The sequence below is a fragment of the Scyliorhinus canicula genome, chromosome 22 (genome assembly GCF_902713615.1).
Source record: "Scyliorhinus canicula chromosome 22, sScyCan1.1, whole genome shotgun sequence".
Classification (NCBI taxonomy): Eukaryota; Metazoa; Chordata; class Chondrichthyes; order Carcharhiniformes; family Scyliorhinidae; genus Scyliorhinus; species Scyliorhinus canicula.
Window position 1 is genome coordinate 27623405 of NC_052167.1, and position 17001 is coordinate 27640405.

The 17001-nt window shown below is 51.1% G+C and overlaps 1 protein-coding gene across 4 annotated transcripts in view; it reads right to left on the reverse strand.

Annotated features, from left to right (window-relative positions):
• LOC119956190 (sorbin and SH3 domain-containing protein 1-like) overlaps positions 1-17001 on the reverse strand; it is a 266252-nt gene that overhangs the window by 29289 nt on the left and 219962 nt on the right. For 2 of the 4 annotated variants that reach the window (XM_038783182.1, XM_038783179.1), the window contains exon 1: positions 8184-8328. The exons of the other annotated variants lie outside the window; for them this stretch is intronic. In XM_038783182.1, the coding sequence (XP_038639110.1) occupies positions 8184-8215 (32 nt within the window). In that variant the 5' untranslated portion in view covers positions 8216-8328. Of the gene's footprint in view, positions 1-8183; positions 8329-17001 lie in introns of those variants that run through there. 4 annotated transcript variants of the gene reach the window in all.

Sequence of the window (17001 nt, forward strand, 5' to 3'; positions counted from 1 at the left end):
GACAGTCGCACAAGTACCACCTACAGGAGTATTCACTAAATTCATGTGTTCATTACCATTTGTATTATAGTTCGTTAGTTATATTTCCACAGGAGCCCAGGGGCAACACGGTAGCATGGTGGTTAGCATAAATGCTTCACAGCTCCAGGGTCCCAGGTTCGATTCCCGGCTGGGTCACTGTCTGTGCAGAGTCTGCACGTCCTCCCCGTGTGTGCGTGGGTTTCCTCCGGGTGCTCCGGTTTCCTCCCACAGTCTAAAGATGTGCGGGTTAGGTGGATTGGCTATGCTAAATTGCCCGTAGTGTCCTAAAAAGTAAAAGGGGGTTGTTGGGTTACGGGTATAGGGTGGATACGTGGGTTTGAGTAGGGTGATCATTGCTCGGCACAACATTGAGGGCCGAAGGGCCTGTTCTGTGCTGTACTGTTCTATGCCTCTATATTCATTTAGTTAATCAACTATCTGACTAGTCAACTAACTAGATGTTCTGTGTGTAGCTGTACTACGGCCACAACACAGAAGATAACACAGTCCAGTATCCTTCTTGTGAATCTTCGCTGCACTGCCTCTGTGGTCAATATATCCTCCCCAAACTGAGGTGCCCAGAACTGAGCACAGGATCTGAGATGCTGCCTAATCAGAGCTCTGATTAGCATTTCAGCCCATCAGGCCATGCTGGTCCATGGCAAACCGGCCCATTCCCTTCAGGTGCATCATGTGCTAGGATGTGAATGACGCACAGAAGAACATCTAGTTCTTGACTAGTTAAATTAATTTATTATAAAACAAATGTGTGGCAAAGATAACTCGAAAAATATCACAAACTACAAATACTAACTAATTATTCTCAGAATCATCATGAATTACAGAGAATCTCCCCAGGGAGCGGAAGGAGGTCACTCAGTCCATCGAGTCAGCACCGACTCTCTGAAGGAGCACCCGACCCATGTCCATTCCCCCCTCTGTCCCTGTAACCTAACCTTCACCCTCCAGGGCACGAGGATGTGGGGGACCGGGGTGGCAGCCAGAACATCTCCAATCTGTACACGCAATTGTAGTCCCTCATCCTTGGAATCATTCTCGTGGATCTTTTCTTTACCCTCTCTAAAACATACACAATTTTCCTGTCAATTACGTCGTTACGGTTTATTAATGTCAATAACATTGTAATGTTCAAACTGACAGGTGATGGCTATTTGTGTGAATGTATATGTCGGGGACAGCTGGGACACTGGGCTGAGTGTCAGGGGAGCTGCGAGACTGAACAAGTCAATAAACTCTCTCTGTCACGGAAACCTCCAGCGGAAATCTGCAACACCCAGCGGATTAGATCCAGTCAAAACACTTCCAGAGGTGCAGTTCCCACAAACGGACACAAAACTCCCACTTTTCCGCTTTAATGCTTTTGACTCTCATCTACATTTGCGGAAGATTTTAGGAACGTGCACAAGTGTATGTGGAACTCGTACCACAGTGAGAGACAGTGTGTGTGGGACCCGTATCCCAGTGAGAGTCAGTGTGTGTGGGACCCGTACCCCAGTGAGAGTCAGTGTGTGTGGGACCCCTACCACAGTGAGAGTCAGTGTGTGTGGAACCCGTACCCCAGTGAGAGTCAGTGTGTGTGGAACCCGTACCCCAGTGAGAGTCAATGTGTGTGAAACCCGTACCCCAGTGAGAGTCAGTGTGTGTGTGACCCGGACCCCAATGAGAGTCAGTGTGTGTGGGACCCGTACCCCAGTGAGAGTCAGTGTGTGTGGGACCCATACCCCAGTGAGAGTCAGTGTGTGTGGGACCCGTACCCCAGTGAGAGTCAGTGTGTGTGGGACCCACACCCCAGTGAGAGTCAGTGTGTGTGGAACTGTATCCCAGTGAGAGTCAGTGTGTGTGGGACCCATACCCCAGTGAGAGTCAGTGTGTGTGGGACCCGTACCCCAGTGAGAGTCAGTGTGTGTGGAACTGTATCCCAGTGAGAGTCAGTGTGTCTGGAACCCGTACCCCAGTGAGAGTCAGTGTGTGTGGAACTGTACCCCAGCGAGAGGAAGTGTGTGGAACCCGTACCCCAGTGAGAGTCAGTGTGTGTGGAACCCGTACCCCAGTGAGAGTCAGTGTGTGTGGAACCCGTACCCCAGTGAGTCAGTGTGTGTGGGACCCATACCCCAGTGAGAGTCAGTGTGTGTGGAACTGTACCCCAGTGTAAGTCAGTGTGTGTGGAACTGTACCCCAGTGTAAGTCAGTGTGTGTGGAACTGTATCCCAGTGAGAGGAAGTGTGTCTGGAACCCATATCCCACTGAGATTCAGTGTGTGTGGGACCCGTACCCCAGTGAGAGTCAGTGTGTGTGGGACTGTATCCCAGTCGGAGTCAGTTTGTGTGGAACCCGGACCCCAGTGAGAGTCAGTGTGTGTGGGACCCATACCCCAGTGAGATTCAGTGTGTGTGGGACCCGTACCCCAGTGAGAGTCAGTGTGTGTGGAACCGTATCCCAGTGAGAGTCAGTGTGTGTGGAACCCGTACCCCAGTGAGAGTCAGTGTGTGTGGAACTGTATCCCAGTGAGAATCAGTGTGTGTGGGACCCATACCCCAGTGAGAGTCAGTGTGTGTGGAACTGTATCCCAGTGAGAATCAGTGTGTGTGGGAGCCGTACCCCAGTGAGAGCCAGTGTGTGTGGGACCCGTACCCCAGTGAGAGTCAGTGTGTGTGGAACTGTATCCCAGTGAGAATCAGTGTGTGTGGGACCTGTACCCCAGTGAGAGTCAGTGTGTGTGGGACCCGTACCCCAGTGAGAGTCAGTGTGTGTGGGACCCCAGTGAGAGTCAGTGTGTGTGGGACCCGTACCCCAGTGAGAGTCAGTGCGTGTGGGACCCCAGTGAGAGTCAGTGTGTGTGGGACCCGTACCCCAGTGAGAGCCAGTGTGTGTGGAACTGTATCCCAGTGAGAGTCAGTGTGTGTGGGACCCGTACCCCAGTGAGAGTCAGTGTGTGTGGGACCCCAGTGAGAGTCAGTGTGTGTGGGACCCATACCCCAGTGAGAGTCAGTGTGTGTGGAACTGTACCCCAGTGAGAGTCAGTGTGTGTGGGACCCGTACCCCAGTGAGAGTCAGTGTGTGTGGAACTGTATCCCAGTGAGAGTCAGTGTGTGTGGAACCCGGACCCCAGTGAGAGTCAGTGTGTGGGGAACTGTATCCCAGTGAGAGTCAGTGTGTGTGGAACCCGGGCCTCAGTGAGAGTCAGTGTGTGTGGGACCCGTACCCCAGTGAGAGTCAGTGTGTGTGGAACTGTATCCCAGTGAGTCAGTGCCGTTCGTGCATGAACAGAAAAAACAATTTTTTTTAAAAATCGAGCATTATAGTAATTGCAAACAAAATGCCCTCACATAATCGCTGGGAGGTTTAATTGGAATAATTCTGCCTTTAGCCCGAGGTCATGTGGCCTGTTACACATGAGTTTTAATGAAAATCTGAGCTATTCTGAAGCACAAACCACACTCAATGTGCTGTTCTCCCAGTGCCGCCTAATGACAATTCCTTAAAAGGTGTGGAAAAATAGCTGTGGATTTAAACTCCGGGAGCAAACTATAATTCTGTGAAGAATGTAGATAAGTTGGCTTTGCACAGGGCAGGAGCGAGATAGTCCAAGTGTTCGAGGATTCTGTGGAATGTCGATGTGTGTCACACATGACGTCATGTCATCAATATAATGCACAGACTAATCCAGCCTTCATTGCTCCATTTGGTCATGGAATATTCTAGCAACATGGGGAGAGGAAGCTATGAGAGAATTACTTTGCAGGAGAAGGAAAAGGAATGTCAAACAGGCCCCCAATGTTTCTTAAACCGAGGTGTCAGGACATGCTTTGAATCGTGTCTCCAGGGACAACACAGGCTGGTTCGTGTCACCCTCTGAACCATTTATATTTCAGCGTTAATCTGAAATGTGCCCTTTCCCCATCATTATTGTCTGTATTCTGTGAGGGAGCAGAGACTTGAGGCATACAACTAGGAACTGCTTCACGAGAAGCTAATCCCCCCACCCCCGGCGTGGCCCAGAATGGTTTGTGACCAGGCGTTGAGCGACAGTAAACAGTTTGTGACTGGAATAGCCAACATTTCCCAATAACGAGCCAAGTGTCATCACCAGGCGGGATCGAGGGCAATGCGGCACTTCTGGAAATAGCCTGCCCGTTTGTCACACCGTTATCCAGGCTTCACATACTCCGCATTCCGTGCCTCAGGAATGAAAACAAGGACTTGAATTATCCCAGAGAGGCTCCTCATGAATCCTTCACTCATTCCCAGGGCAAAAAAACTCAACCCACAGCCCAAGTACACCTTACATAGAACATAGAAAAATACAGCACAGAACAGGCCCTTCGGCCAACAATGTTGTGCCGAACCTTTGTCCTAGATTAATCATAGATTATCATAGAATTTACAGTGCAGAAGGAGGCCACTCGGCCCATCGAGTCTGCACCGGCTCTTGGAAAGAACACCCTACCCGAGGTCAACACCTCCACCCTATAACCCAGTAACCCCACCCAACACTAAGGGCAATTTTGGACGCTGAGGGCAATTTATCATGGCCAGTCCACCTAACCCGCACATCTTTGGGCTGTGGGAGAAACAGGAGCACCCGGAGGAAACCCACGCAGACACGGGGAGGATGTGCAGACTCCGTACTGACAGTGACCCGAGCCGGAATCGAACCTGGGACCCTGGTGCTGTGAAGCAATTGTGCTCTCCACAATGCTACCGTGCTGCCCTTGCTACGTTGCTACTTGTTAAGTTGATACTTGCTACGTTGTTATGGACAGATCCTTTAATCCCTGCCGATCTGTTCCCCAAAATTCCTGCCCTCCACACGAAGCACTCTCCCTTCCAATCCTTCAACCTTGTGTAGGAGCCGTGGGCTTCCACGCTGGGGGAGGAAGGAAAAAAACAGGCATGCGCTCTGGGGAAATTGCTCTGGATTCACCACCTTGAGTGGCAATTCTGCACAGCAGCTTAAACAGGGGAGATGGTGGCGCGACGGTATTACCCACTGTTCTGGTAATCCAGGAACCCAGGGTAATAAATATTCTGCCGACCCGGGTTCAAATCCCTCCATTGTGAAATTTGAATTCAATAAAGATCTGAAATTAAAACGTCTAGCGATGACCGTGAAACCATTGCCGAATGTTGTAAAAACCCATCTGGTTCACTAATGTCCTTTAGGAAATCTGCCATCCTTACCCGTTCTGGACTCCTGACCCACAGCATTGTGGTTAATTCTTAACTCCCCCTTCAAGGACAGCCCAGCGACACTCAAATCTCTCGCAAATGAGGGTGGACGTAATCATAAACCCAGACCCACCAATCTGACCAGCTCGGTGACCCTTGACCCTCACGGAGATCACTCCAGCCCCTCATTGAAAAAAAGTCAACCAATTAGTCAGCTGTGCTCACACCAGCCAACGCACTGCGACGTCCATCAATAAATGGATGGAGCAGGCCAGAAATGGGAGACAACAGGTTGGGCGGTCAATTAATCGTCCCTCCACTTCGCTAACACTTTCCTTTCCTGTTCCTCCACAACATTATTGACTCCACTTCCAATTCCTCTGCCCCGACACATCCTTCGCCCGTTAGAAGCGCAGGGATTTGTGACCTGGGATCACTGTTCAGAAATGCATCTCAACACTGCTCCAAAAACGGGACAGCTAGGGGTTGCCAACTGTGATTCAATGTCTTCCCGGAGGTTTCATCACCTGACCTGCCCGCCGCAGCTCCAGCTAGGAGTCGGCCCACGCATCCATCCTCGTGATGTTCTGCCCTCCCTCCGCCAATTGGGAAAAGGCTCATTTCCCCATGTTTGCTCACAGCAGTGTCCTGGAGGCTGGCCTTTCAATTCAGGCCAATCTAGGAGGGTTGGTCACCCAAGGGCAGGCCTCACTGGTGCACTTGTGGCACAGTGGTTAGCACTGCTGCTTCACAGCGCCAGGGTCCCGGGTTCGAATCCCGGCTGGGTCACTGTCTGTGCGGAGTCTGCACTTTCTCCCCATGGCTGCGTGGGTTTCCTCCGGGTGCTCCGGTTTCCTCCCACAGTCCAAAGATGTGCCAGTTAGGTGGAGTGGCCATGATAAATTGCTCCTTAGTGTCCAAAAGGTTAGGGAGGGCTACAAGATAGGATGGGGGCTTGAGCCCAGATAGGGTGCTCTTTTAGAAGGCTGGCGCAGACCCAATGGGCCGAATGACCTCCTTCTAGGGCAGCACGATGGCACAGTGGTTAGCACTGCTGCTTCACAGCGCCAGGGACCCGGGTTCAATTCCGGCCTCGGGTCATCTCTATGTGGAGTCTGCACATTCTCCCCATGTCTCAGTGGGTTTCTTCCGGATGCTCCGGTTTCCTCCAGTGGGTTAGGTGGATTGGCCATGCTAAATCGCCCCTTAGTGTTGTGGGGTTACAGGGATAGGGCAGGGTGGACGGGTGAGTGGACGTAGGTAGGTCTTTCAAAGGGTCAGTGCAGACTCAATGGGCCAAATGGCCTCCTTCTGCAATGCAGGGATTCTATGCTCTATACTGAAATTCTATGATTCTTCTCTTACTCAGTCCTGAAGGACTGCGCTGTCTGACCCCCACTAGGCAAGAGGGACAACAATGGTCCACAAAGGGCAACAGGTTTGAACAGATTGAAGGAGGCTGGGATTTATATCCAGGCAGTCAGGGTGACAGGCAAACCACACTCTCTAAACTAGCTGAGCCATTGGCTGCTCTGCCAATCAATGCCTTTCATTCCCACTCGATTATTCCTTCTGGCCTTAACCTCTGCTGATTGGATTGGCGTGTCCAGTATTGACCAATGTTCTCACCTTCAAAACAATTTGATCTGTTATCCCGCTTCCCACCCCGCTCCGCGCCTTACCAGGACCAAAGGTCACCCTCCTGGAACCCGCACAGGAGGTCATTCTGCATACAGTGCAGAAGGAGGCCATTCGGCCCATCGAGTCTGCACCGACCCACTTAAGTCCTCACTTCCACCCTATCCCCGTAACCCAATAACCCCGCCTAACCTTTTTTTGGTCACCAAGGGAAATTTATCATGGCCAATCCACCTAGCCTGCACGTCTTTGGACTGCGGGAGGAAACCGGAGCACCCGGCGGAAACCCACCCAGACACGGGGAGAACGTGCAGACTCCGCACAGACAGTGACCCAGCAGGGGAATCGAACCTGGGACCCTGGCGCTGTGAAGCCACAGTGCTACCCACTTGTGCTACCTTGCTGCCCACATTCGACTGCAGTGACCGCACAGCCAAGCCATTCTTGCCCTACCCCAACTTTCAGACACTGGATTGTGGGAGAGCGAGAAGCCCAGTTTGGGACCCTGGTTGAATTACACATAGAACCAGTGAGCCACAGAGATGCTCTTACCCCCAGGCCGAGAATCAAGCTTGGAATTACCTTGACTGTGTCAATTCGAAAGGAGTGCTTTACTGACAGGCCTGAAACATCAATACATGTAGAACACGCAATGATAGTAAACAAGTCACACTATTGAGACATTGAAGTGATACCCTGCACCCCTGCCCCATTTATTTTTATACTTCAAAGATGAAGTGACAGTTTCCAACAAGACCAGAGGAATGTAAACTGACTCTTCCGATCCCACAGCATGACGACACCATCTGCAAAGCGAGACGGGGGGGGGTCTGCCAAATCAGGAAACACATGAAGTCACGCCAAGCAGCAGCCCATCAGTCTCACTGCTGCCCATTCAGGTCAGGCGGTTCTCTGCGCCGGGCATGTCTGTACCGGCAGCTCTCCGTCCACCCCATCAAATTGTAAATTAACCTCATCGCTCCCAGGTTCCGGTTAAAACAAAAACAGCTCCTGCCCAAGGCAGCTCGAGCACAAACGGCTCAAAAACCCGTCACAGGTCACCACTCAGTTTAAACATTCCCATCGGGAACACAAACTTTAAAACAGCGCAAAGCTACGCGGCAATGTGGCTTGAACTGCATGCCAGACGCTGTCAAATCGTTTTTCAATGCATGGTGATATGCCCGGCATAAAAACATTGATGTGCATCGTACTAACAAACTCCTCTCCTTTCCAAGACGACATTGCACCTTTAAGAAAAGTATCCTTTTTTTTAAAGATTAAAGGCACACCGTATTTATCACCAAATAGGAGAGAGGAGAGGTATTCCATACCTTGGGTCGACTTTGTCAGTTAGAGGAGGCATTTCCCTTCCCTTCTGTAATTCTTCACTGGTTTTATTTAAACGCTTCCCTGGGGGGGGGTAATTACCAGCTTCCCAATGGAGGTACTTGGCTCTCAGGGACTGCTCATTTCAATCGCTGGGGTCGGATCTGAAGGATCCAGAACTCAGCTGTCGGCTTAAGTACCTCAGCTCCTCCCAGCCCAGTGCTTTAATTAGCTTCCTGAAATCAGTCTACTCCTAGCAGGATTCCAAAGACAAACACCCGGAGGTGTCGGAGGTGTTTAATGGCATTTTAGCTGCTTTGAGTCAAAAAGGGGGAAAACGATGATCTCATGTTTTGACGCAGCTCCTGTTAAGGGCCGAGATGCTGGTCGGTGTTTGTTGATAGGTTCGTAGGCATTTATAGCACAGGAGGAGGCCACTCAGCCCATCGTGCCCATGCTGGTCGACAAAGTTCTAACTACCTTAATCCCATTTTCAGCACCTGGCCCACAGCCCTGGAATATGGCAACACAAGTCAATATTCTGAATACTTTTTTTTTTAAGAACAGTACAGCACAGAACAGGCCCTTCGGCCCTCGATGTTGTGCCGAGCAATGATCGCCCTACTCAAACCCACGTATCCACCCTATACACGCAACCCAACAACCTCCCCCCCCTTAACCTTACTTTTAGGACACTACGGGCAATTTAGCATGACCAATCCACCTAACCCGCACATCTTTGGACTGTGGGAGGAAACCGGAGCACCCGGAGGAAACCCACGCACACACGGGGAGGACGTGCAGACTCCGCACAGACAGTGACCCAGCCGGGAACCGAGCCTAGGACCCTGGAGCTGTGACGCATTTATGCTAACCACCATGCTACCGTGATGCCCCTTCTTAAACGTTACAAGGGTTTATGACTCAACCACCCTTTCAGGCAGCGATTTCCAAATTCCCACCACCCTCTGGGTGAAAATGTTTCTCCTGAACTCCCCTCTTAGCCTTCTACCCCTTACCTTAAATCTACCCCCCCCCCCCCCCCCCGGGTATTGACCCCCCTCTGTTGTGTTCTGCTTCTTCATGCAGCATAAACTGCTTCCTTGATGTATACTCTGACAAAGGAAGGTTCAGACTTGCGGATAGGTCTAACACATTTATTGAACAGTTAACAATTCTCCTACTTGAGTTCGACTCTCCTGCTGATCTTACTATAGTAACTCAATCTAACTAACCAGTCTGCTCTAAGCCATGCGGTGGGTGTGATGCTTCCTGATCTGCCCCTGTCTCTCCGAGTGTCGCCTATTGAAAGAGGAAGAGCATGTGTGCCCTGTTCGTTTATATGGGTAGCCCCCTTGTGGTAATGTCACCTCTGGGTGTGTCTTGACTGCCCATTGTTCATGTCCTATCTTACTGACCTATTGGTTGAAGGTCAGTGTGTCACGATGTCTCTGGTGCTCCCTCTAGTGTTTATTTAGTTATTAGTGTATTTGCATTAACCCCTTGTGTATTTACAGTGATACAGATCACCACACCCTGTACTGATGGAAAAAGTGTCTTCCTATCCAGCCCCATCTCTGCCACTCAGAGACCTCGATCAAGGCCCCTTTCAACTTTCACTGCTCTAAGGAAAATAGCCCCATTCTATCCAAACTTTCCTCATAGCTCAGAGCCTCCAGCTGAGGCAGCATCCTGGTAATCCCCTCTGCAACCCCTTCCACAAACATTCCCTCCCTCCACCACCGTCGAACAGCACCGTGTGTACCATCCGCAAGAACCCCACCACCCGGAGGTTCCCCTCCAAGTCACTCACCACCCTGACTTGGAAATATATTGGCCGTTCCTTCGCTGTCGCTGGGTCAAAATCCTGCAACTCCCTCCCCGAGGACGGAACGGCAGCACAGTGGCTAGCACTATTGCTTAACAGCGCCAGGATCACAGGTTCGATTCCCTGCTGGGTCACTGTCTGTGCATTTCCCTCCTCCCTGGGAGCTCAACATTCAGTGACTCCACCTTTCAACAGGCACAAAGTGAGAGGTAGGCCTCATTTCCCATGGAAAGAGGAAGGCTCCATTCATCCGCTCGACGGATGTCAGGATCACCATGATGGCGATGAGCATTCCCTGGCTATCTGTTAAAGAACAAAGAAACGTACAGCACCGGAACAGGCCCTTCGGCCCTCCAAGCCTGTGCCGACCATGCTGCCCATCTGAACTAAAATCTTCTGCACTCCCAGGGTCCGTATCCCTCTATTCCCATCCTATTCATGTATTTGTCAAGATGCCCCTTAATTGTCACCATCGTCCCTGCTTCCACCACCTCCTCCGGCAGCGAGTTCCAGGCACCCATTACCCTCTGTGTAAAAAACCTTGCCCCGCACATCTCCTCTAAACCTTGCCTCTCGCACCTTAAACCTCCAGTAATTGACCCCTCTACCCTGGGAAAAAGTCTCTGACTATCCACTCTGTCTGTGCCCCTCATAATTTTGTAAACCTCTATCAGGTCGCCCCTCAACCTCCGTCGTTCCAGCTAGAACAAACCGAGTTTAGTCAACCTCACCTCATAGCTAAAGATTCACCTCGCCCACTTCTGGTCAAATCCTGCCAGGTGTCTATGTTCCTCTGCACTTCACGAGGCAGTTTGAGCTCGGTGTTGAGATACTGGTATCAACAGACTTTGCTCCATTGCGTATGAGTCACAAAGGGTGGGGGAGGGGAACATATGGCCTTGACTAAAGATGACTTTTGAATGGAGGAGCCCGCTGGATATGAGTGCCATTGACCTGGAGATAGACAGCGTGGCATTTCTAAAACATCTTTAATAACCTCAGGACGCATCAAACCCACTTTACGATCAACACTATTCATGTATAGGGGCAGCAGGGTAGCATGGTGGTTAGCATAAATGCTTCACAGCTCCAGGGTCCCAGGTTCGATTCCCGGCTGGGTCACTGTCTGTGTGGAGTCTGCACGTCCTCCCCCTGTGTGCGTGGGTTTCCTCCGGGTGCTCCGGTTTCCTCCCACAGTCCAAAGATGTGCGGGTTAGGTGGATTGGCCATGCTAAATTGCACATAGTGTCCTACAAAAAGTAAGGTTAAGGGGAGGTTGTTGGGTTACGGGTATAGGGTGGATACGTGGGTTTGAGTAGGGTGATCATGGCTCGGCACAACATTGAGGGCCGAAGGGCCTGTTCTGTGCTGTACTGTTCTATGTTCTATGACACGGTGCTTCTCAAAATGAAGCACAACTTGCACACAGCAAAGTCCCACCAAAATGACGTGAGGTTACGCAGTATGGAAGGAGGAATTTAGGCACAGACTATTTTCTAAATGGGGAAATGCTTAGGAAATCAGAAGCACAAAGGGATTTGGCAGTCCTTGTTCACGATTCTCTTAAGGTTAACGTGCAGGTTCAGTCGGCAGTGAGGAAGGTAAATGCAATGTTAGCATTCATGTCGAGAGGGCTAGAATACAAGGGCAGGGATGTACTTCTGAGGCTGTATAAGGCTCTGGTCAGACCCCATTTGGAGTATTGTGAGCAGTTTTGGGCACTGTATCAAAGAAAAAATGTGTTGGCCTTGGAAAGGTCCAGAGAAGGTTCACAAGAATGATCCTTGGAATGAAGAGCTTGTCGTATGAGAAACGGTTGAGGACTCTGGTTCTATACTCGTTGGAGGATGAGGAGGGGATCTTACTGAAACTTATAGGATACTGCAAGGCCTGGATAGAGTGGACGTGGAGAGGATGTTTCCATTTGTAGGAAAAGCTGGAGCCATAGGATACAATCTCAGACTAAAGGGACGATCCTTTAAAACAGAGATGAGGAGGAATTTCTTCAGCCAGAGGGTGGTGAATCTGTGGAACTCTTTGACGCAGAAGGCAGTGGAGGCCAAATCACTAAGACAAAGATAGATAGGCTCATCATTAATAAGGGGATCAGGGGTTATGGGGAGAAGGCAGGAGAATGGGGATGAGAAAATATCAGCCATGATTGAATGGCGGAGCAGACTCGATGGGCCGAGTGGCCAATTTCTGCTCCGATGTCTTATGGTCTTATGATGATGTGGAGATGCCGGCATGGACTGGGGTGAGCACAGTAAGAAGTCTTACAACACCAGGTTAAAGTCCAACAGGTTTGTTTCAAACACTAGCTTTCAGAGCACTGCCCCTTCCTCAGGTGAACGAAGAGGAAGGAGCAATGCTCCGAAAGCTCGTGTTTGAAACAAACCTGTTGGACTTTAACCTGGTGTTGTAAGTCTTCTTACTGGTCTGATAACGGGCAGATAATTTGTTATCATGATTATTTATGACTGCCATGTTGAGCACAGAGCATTCTTTCTCCCATGTAATTGTTTTACTGGTGTCTGTTGAGGGTTCTGGGCATGCGCCGGCTTTGGGCAGACTTTTCCAGTCTGCAAGAGGGTGACCTGTGTGCAAGACATGTTTTACTACTGTTCCTGTGCTCATAGTTATTACTGTATTGCTTAGTTACCGTTACTGTCAAACTGTGTTATTTATTTATATAAATAAGGCACGGTAGCACAGTGGTTAGCACTGTTGCTTCACGGCGCCAGAGACCCGGGTTCGATTCCCGGCTTGGGTCACTGTCTGTACGGAGTCTGCACGTTCTCCCCGTGTCTGCGTGGGTTTCCTCCGGGTGCTCCGGTTTCCTCCCACAAGTCCCGAAAGACGTGCTTGTTAGGTGAATTGGGCATTCTGAATTCTCCCTCTATGTACCCGAACAGGCGCCAGAGTGTGGCGACTGGGAGATTTTCACAGTAACTTCATCACAATGTAATGTAAGCCGACTTGTGACACTAATAAAGATTATTATTATTAGAAAGAATCAGGGGGGGGAAAAAATGTTGGCCAAGTCTAGTATTGCATTTAGCACTCCATTCATACATGACATCTAATCCCGTGGCATTCCAATTGAGTAAACACGCCACATATAGAAGCTTCTGGAAGGGAAATTCAAAAGGGCGCCATCATTTGTGGAAAAACTATTTGCCAAACATTTCTTCCACACGAGGAGGGGGGGGGGGGGGGGGGGGGGGGGGAGAAATAAATCGAGTGTCCCTTTCAGTACAGTGACCTCACACAATAATGAAACAAGTCAGAAAAGTTTTCCCGAGGATCGGTCTGAGATTGCTGAGGTTGACAGGTTATTATTCCATCAGTTTTATTGCTGGGGGTTCTATCTAACACACCCAATTCACAGCAGTGTTATTGAAGGGAAAGAACATAAGAACTAGGAGCAGGAGTCGGCCATCTGGCTCCTCGAGCCTGCTCCGCCATTCAATGGGATCATGGCTGATCTTTTGTGGACTCAGCTCCACTTTCCGGCCCGAACACCATAACCCTTAATCCCTTTATTCTTCAAAAAACTATCTATCTTTATCTTAAAAAAAAAGGGGCATCAAGGTTCGGGCATTTATTTTCTGCTACGGATTTAGATTTTCTTGTTGTTCACTTATTACATTTTCAAACATCCTGGGGTCCCTTCTAACTCTGTCTTTCAGACCGAAGTTACTCCCCCCCCCCGGGGTAGGTTACAAATATTTGAAAGGTGGAAATAAAAAGCGACCGCGGAGATTTTAACACAACTTTTACAAACGTTGCAACCTTTCAGCGGATAAACCGTGTGCACTGAACCGGCCGTAACCTCGGCAAGTCACCGCTGCCAACTTTCTGCACGTTATGATCTGGAATGCACCATCTGGGAAGATGGTGGAAGCAGAGACAGCGGCAACTTTCAAGTGGAAAGATCTGCCAGGCTAAGGGGGAGAAAGAGCAGGAGAGTGGGACTAATTGGACAGTTCTTTTAAAGAGTCACCAGGTTTGCAATGGGCTGAAGGGCCTCCCTTCTGGGGTGCATCATTCTAAGGGTGACACGGTGGGATGAAGTGGTTAGCACTGCTGCCTCACAGCGCCAGGGTCCCAGGTTCGATTCCAACCTCGGGTGACTGTGCGGAGTTTGCACGTTCTCCCCGTGTGTGTGGGTTTCCACCAGGTGCTCTGGCTTCCTCCCACAGTCCAAAGATGTGCAGGGTGTGGATTGGCCTATTAGGTGCTAAAGTTCTTCTTAAGTGTCCAAAAAAAAAAAGATTTGTTGGGGTAACAGGTTAGGGTGGGCCTAGGGTGCTCTCTCGAAGGATCAGTGCAGGCTCGATGGGGCGAATGGCACTGTAGGGATTCTATGATCTGAATGGAAGTAGCTGTTTTAACGAGTGTAGACCATTAAAGTCCATGCAAATAGCAGGGGCATGGAGCTAAACATTATGATTAAGCTCCAAAACTATTATGCTGCTACTAATTAGTGTCACCCAGAATTTCCCTGTGGGGTTTATCCATTAATATGGTTGGTGTGGGCTCTCCCACAGATACTGCAGAATAACATTAGTAACTGCATGATACGCGACCCTCTGCTGTTTGAAACGTCTCCGCGATACGGGGATCTCAATGTCATTTTTCAAATGTTGTCGCCACTACAGTCCTTCACCCCACTCTCCGACTGCTCCATCATCGTTAGGGAGGCAGAGTAATTAGCACCGGAGTTCACAAGCCTGCTTTTAGTGTGTCGTGCATCTCTGCGAGAGAGTTGTGCACATTGATGAGGAGGGAGAGAGCTGGCTGGTGGTGATTTATCCTCATGGAGGACATCAGCTGGCGCGGGAATCGAACCCGCGCCGTTGGCCTTGCTCCGGTATTGCAATCCAGCCGTTCAGCTAACCGAGCTAAGCCAGCTCTACAGCAGCGCTATACTGCAAGCTCTTTCCCACTCAGCTGAGGCAATATGACTCACGTCGCCGGGCAATTCACTGGACAACAGGTTGGGTGGGGAGGCCCGAGGGACAGAGGCTGAATGGAGCAACAATTCGCAAAACGGTTCGGTACTCAATACTGGATTGTTCTCCCCAGCAATAGACAACACGTCTCCACCCTGTACTCAAAATAAACCTTTCATCATCAAACAGAATAACTTCCTGCCCGTGTTTGGTTTTTTTTTTCAAAAAAAAGTACAAACGCAAGGAACTAAATTCCGAGTAAATAATTTGGATTACTGGACAAAGGTACATGGGCCTCGCAAGCACAGGAACGGGTCATTCAGACCAGCTGGTGGAATGCTTCCCAAGCAGCCCCTCTTGGGCGTTCCCCGTACCCTGGGGTACCGCCCCACTGCATCCTTATATCCAAAATATCTGCTTCAAACTACTTACAAAGCATCAGATGGTCACAAGGGGGGGATTGCGAGATGCTCACGGTCAGTTCTCTTTATTTATAGATTCAGAAAGAATGTTCCCGATAGTGGGGCAGTCCAGGACTATAGTTTGAGGATAAGGTGCAAACGTTTTAGGACTGAGGTGAGGAGAAATCTCTTCACCCAGAGAGTGGTGAATCTGTGGAATTCACTACCACAGAAAGTAGTTGAGGCCAAAACATCCTCCCCGTGTGTGCGTGGGTTTCCTCCGGGTGCTCCGGTTTCCTCCCACAGTCCAAAGATGTGCAGGTTAGGTGGATTAGCCATGATAAATTCTCCTTAGTGTCCAAAAAGTTGGGGGGCTGTTTAGCACAGGGCTAAATCGCTGGCTTTGAAAGCAGACCAAGCAGGCCAGCAGCACGGTTCGATTCCCGTAACAGCCTCCCCGAACAGGCGCCGGAATGTGGCGACTAGGGGCTTTTCACAGTAACTTCATTTGAAGCCTACTCGTGACAATAAGCGATTTTCATTCATTTTCATTTCAAGTTTAGGAGGGGTTATTGGGTCACGAGGATAGGGTGGAAGCGAGGGCTTAAGTGGGTTGGTGCACTCGATGGGCCGAATGGCCTCTTCCTGCTTCTATTTCTGTATCCTGGTAGTCTCCCAAGAAATAAGGTTACGTTTGGCACTATAACTGAATCCATAACAGCACCGCTGTGAGTTAAGAAGGTGGCCTTGTCTCGGCGGTAGCTCTCTCGTCACTGAGCAAGGTGGTTGGGGATTCAAATTGGAGGCACCGAGGGAGGGGAGGCAGCGAGGGAGGGGAGGCAGCGAGGGAGAGGAGGCAGCGAGGGAGAGGCGGCAGCGAGGGAGAGGAGGCACCGAGGGAGAGGAGGCAGCGAGGGAGGGGAGGCACCGAGGGAGTGGAGGCACCGAGGGAGAGGAGGCAGCGAGGGAGAGGAGGCACCGAGGGAGAGAGGGCAGCGAGGGAGAGAGAGGGCAGCGAGGGAGAGAGGGCAGCGAGGGAGAGAGGGCAGCGAGGGAGAGAGGGCAGCGAGGGAGAGAGAGGGCAGCGAGGGAGGGGAGGCACCGAGGGAGGGGAGGCACCGAGGGAGGGGAGGCACCGAGGGAGAGAGGGCACCGAGGGAGTGGAGGCAGCGAGGGAGAGAGAGGGCAGCGAGGGAGAGAGAGGGCAGCGAGGGAGAGAGAGGGCAGCGAGGGAGAGGAGGCAGCGAGGGAGAGGAGGCACCGAGGGAGAGGAGGCAGCGAGGGAGAGAGAGGGCAGCGAGGGAGGGGAGGCACCGAGGGAGAGAGGGCACCGAGGGAGTGGAGGCAGCGAGGGAGAGAGAGGGCAGCGAGGGAGAGGAGGCACCGAGGGAGGGGAGGCAGCGAGGGAGAGGAGGCGGCAGCGAGGGAGGGGAGGCAGCGAGGGAGAGGAGGCAGCGAGGGAGAGAGAGGGCAGCGAGGGAGAGAGAGGGCAGCGAGGGAGAGAGAGGGCAGCGAGGGAGGGGAGGCACCGAGGGAGGGGCGGCACCGAGGGAGGGGAGGCACCGAGGGAGGGGCGGCACCGAGGGAGGGGAGGCAGCGAGGGAGGGGAGGCAGCGAGGGAGTGGAGGCAGCGAGG